Source organism: Brassica oleracea, chromosome C9, assembly GCF_000695525.1.
Source record: "Brassica oleracea var. oleracea cultivar TO1000 chromosome C9, BOL, whole genome shotgun sequence".
Lineage (NCBI taxonomy): Eukaryota > Viridiplantae > Streptophyta > Magnoliopsida > Brassicales > Brassicaceae > Brassica > Brassica oleracea.
This window is the reverse complement of record NC_027756.1, coordinates 22,241,728-22,245,638: the sequence shown is the minus strand read 5'-3', so window position 1 is coordinate 22,245,638 and position 3,911 is coordinate 22,241,728. Positions and strand designations below refer to the sequence as shown.

At 49.7% G+C, this 3,911-nt stretch overlaps 1 protein-coding gene and 1 pseudogene across 1 annotated transcript in view; both read right to left on the bottom strand.

Moving 5' to 3' along the window:
- Nucleotides 1-38: 38 nt before the first annotated feature.
- LOC106314574 lies at nt 39-1,408 on the bottom strand (annotated as a pseudogene).
- A 1,411-nt stretch (nt 1,409-2,819) lies between these two features.
- LOC106314573 (mucin-1-like) overlaps nt 2,820-3,911 on the bottom strand; it is a 2,583-nt gene continuing 1,491 nt past the window's right edge. The window contains exon 2 of the mRNA XM_013752427.1: nt 2,820-3,755. Coding sequence (XP_013607881.1) covers nt 2,820-3,755 — 936 coding nt within the window. The remainder of the gene's footprint in view (nt 3,756-3,911) is intronic.

Here is a 3,911-nt window from a genome sequence, read left to right as displayed (position 1 = left end):
AATAAATAAATAAATAAATAAATAAATAAATAGCAAAATTATGTGGCTCGATGAATAGCAAGCTTTCTTAGATTTGAAATCTTCATCTTGTTCAACATCTTGAAAGCATCATCCACTCTCCCAACCATAACGTACCCATTGACCATTGCTCTGAATGTTGAAACGTCAGGTCCCACCATCAATTCCTCTTCCTCACAGTTTGAAAACATCTTTGCAAAGAACTCCTCTGCCTCCGACATCTTTCCTTGTTCGCATAGACACGCGATGATCGTCCTATAACACGTCTCACTAGCCCACGACAACGGTATAGTCTTTTCATCACTAAAAGACTTCATCATTATACCAAACGTCTCGGGATAGCAGAATCCTATAATCTCATCGAACAGTTCCCAAGCCTCTGTTTTCTTACCGTGCTCCACCAAAACTCGTAAAACCCTATTTCCGACAATATCGTTCATCTGTTCAGACATGTCCAAAACCTTGTATATCTCCATAGCTTCCTCATCTTTGCGTTGCTTGAACCAATACTCCATCAACGATACCTTATAGAGGGCCATTGCCATGTGATATACTCTCCATGGGAGTTTACTCTTCAGTTCCTCGATTATTTGGCTAGCCTTTACGTATCTCCCGGCATCCAACAACGCCCCATGGACGCCACTAAAACGCAAGCTTCGTCGAGTCTTTTAGCATCAACCAAGGCTTTCGTGAGTATCAAGTATGTATCCACCCCTGGAGACAAACGTCCGTCTAGGACTATGTGACTGAAAAGATCAAGAGCGTCGTCGAGACAGCCTTGGTCGCAGTGAGCTTTGATGATGAGATTGCAAGAGAGCATGTTCGGGAGTGTTTGAGACTCGTTGAAAAAGTAGTTGAACAGAGAGATGGCTTCCTCGTAACTTTTGGCGTCGCACATGGCTCCAATTACTGAATTGCAGATGAAGACAGTGTCTCTTTTGAAACGATACTTTTCAGAGACAGCGTGGTGAGAGTACTCGACGGCTTTGTCGAGGTTAGACAGCTCGAGCATTGATGTGACTCGGTAGCGCAGAGATATTGGGCGGTGATCCATGTCGATGTCGTCGCAGTTTGGATTTATTTTTGGGAGTGACGAAGGGTCTCTTCCCAGTGGGAAAGGGATCATCGCCTTCCCCACCGGAACTGCTTTCGATAAGGTCGGGTTTTGGACAATGCGACCTGAGGAAGGACATGGTGGAAGTGTAGCATCCCTGTCCCGATCTATGAACTGGACCAGTCCAAGGTCGGACTGATCAAACGGGACAGACATGTTGGACATGTCATCTGGATAAGTTCTAATCAGATTAAGATGATACTGTATGTCCGAATATAGCAGTGAGCTTGTTGGACTAAGCTGGACGGATTCAGAGAAGGCATCTGGTCTTGTCATCCGAGATAAGTTAGTCAATGTGTGGACTGACTTGTATACGTTCTGACGGGAACTGAGACTGAGCTGAACATGAACTGATTAGCTAAGGAGAATGGCGGGATCAGTTACTGGATCAGTTACCGAGCAGTTATCAGGACGGCCAGACAAGTCGGTTAAGACTGTCGGCTAAGCTGAGATGAGCTGATTCAGTAGTATCAGTCTGATTCGGACAAGGTTAGAGTTGTTGACTGGATCAGTCAGCTCTAGCTCGGTTTTCGCCTAAGTAAAACTGGCGGGAACAGTTAAAGTCCGAAAAGTGGAAAAACTCGCGCATGGAACGCCTTGGAGCGCGGGGTGTCGGTGGGTTAAGTAAATAACTGTTTGGAACAGTGATTGTCGGTGGGGTTGGTGGAGAAACCACCCATCTGTTTCCCTTAAGCGAGATTTCGCGGAGGAGAGAGGGGACACACAGGTTTTCTGAGACAGAAGAAAACAGAGAGGGAGACTTACCGAAAAAGGGGGAATCGGATCGGAGAGATCGAGAAGTGAACCGGAAAGCGGAGTTAGCCGGGAAGCGGATCGGGGTCTCAGTTATTGGCCACGAGTCTGTCTGGTGTACTGCGACTCCGCCTGATCTGATCGGGAGCGGACTGGTTCTCCGAGACGGGAAATACGGAGAACAGAACCGAGAGAGAAAGGGGATCGGGAGAGAGACTGGGCTCGTGGAGAAGGACTGATCGGGTTCTAATCCCACTGTCGGAGAGCGATGGTGCCTGTGCGGCTTATTCCGAGTCGTAAGAGGTGAGCCGCGTACTGAGCAATGGAAACCCGGCGGATCATAAAGGTGATCTCTGTTCTACTCTGTTCTACTCTGTTTTACTCTGTTCAGAGACAGAAAACAGAGGAAAGAAAGGAGAAACCGGGACGAGAAGAGTGAGATACATGGCCGGAGAGCCGAACCGAGCGATCGATGGTGACCGCGAGTCTGGGTTAGTTGCGTACTGACCCTTGCGGACTGGGCCAAGGGTCGTACTGAAGATCTTGGAAGGCCGATCGGAGTCTCAGTTAGAGACCGCAGGTCTGTCTGTTCACTGCGACTCCGTCTGATCTGAATATGATCGGATCGCGACTGGGATACCGAGAGACAATGATATAGGATCCAAGGGAAAGGGTCTGTCTGCTGAGGCTGTTCTGATTAGACCCGGGTACTGATGAATCGCGACGACACTGTAGTCTGTGACGGGGTAAAGGTTGCTGGTGGGAGGCAACGTACTGAAGGGTTCTTTGTTCTGATCGGATGAATTCCGACTGGGTTCTGGGTACTGGATACTGGATCGAGCAGAGGTGCGCACAGATTTGGATTATGGTTTGGTCTGTGCGGTCCGGGATCTACTGGAATCAGGATCAAGTCTCAGGATCCGTAACGGTTATGTCATTGAGCCGAGTCTTGATGGATCGGTATTGAATTGACTGAGACTTGTACTGGAACTGGATAGTTCGATGGCAGGGTAGCCGTGAAGAGAACTGACTGAATGGATGGCTGGTTGGAGATCAAGCCAGCCGACTGTGTACTGACTGATCCAGGTGTGATCAGTGACTGTTTCAGGAACGCTAGCGAGGCTGGCGTACTGTCTGAATGGATGGCTGGTTGGAGGTCAAGCCAGCCGACTGTGTACTGACTGATCCCGATGTGATCAGGACTTACTGAATCGAAGGCTGTGGAGCCGACTGTGTACTGACTGATCCCGATGTGATCAGGACTGACTGAAGCGATGGCTGTGGAGCCGACTGTGTACTGACTGATCCCGATGTGATCAGGACTGACTGAAGCGATGGCTGTGGAGCCGACTGTGTACTGACTGATCCCGATGTGATCAGGACTGACTGAAGCGATGGCTGTGGAGCCGACTGTGTACTGACTGATCCCGATGTGATCAGGACTGACTGAAGCGATGGCTGTGGAGCCGACTGTGTACTGACTGATCCCGATGTGATCAGGACTGACTGAAGCGATGGCTGTGGAGCCGACTGTGTACTGACTGATCCCGATGTGATCAGGACTGACTGAAGCGATGGCTGTGGAGCCGACTGTGTACTGACTGATCCCGATGTGATCAGGACTGACTGAAGCGATGGCTGTGGAGCCGACTGTGTACTGACTGATCCCGATGTGATCAGGACTTACTGAATCGAAGGCTGTGGAGCCGACTGTGTACTGACTGATCCCGATGTGATCAGGACTGACTGAAGCGATGGCTGTGGAGCCGACTGTGTACTGACTGATCCCGATGTGATCAGGACTGACTGAAGCGATGGCTGTGGAGCCGACTGTGTACTGACTGATCTGGGGGTGATCAGGTGACTGTTTCTGGAACGCTAATAAGGTTAGCGTACTGTCTGTTCTGGAGGGCTGGTTGGACACCAAGCCGTCTCTCTTTGTTTGCTTGGGTCACGTGGGGATGGTTGGCTGAGTGACTAAGGAACAAGGGGATTCGGTTAAGTATCTGATCGAGCTGGCTGGATA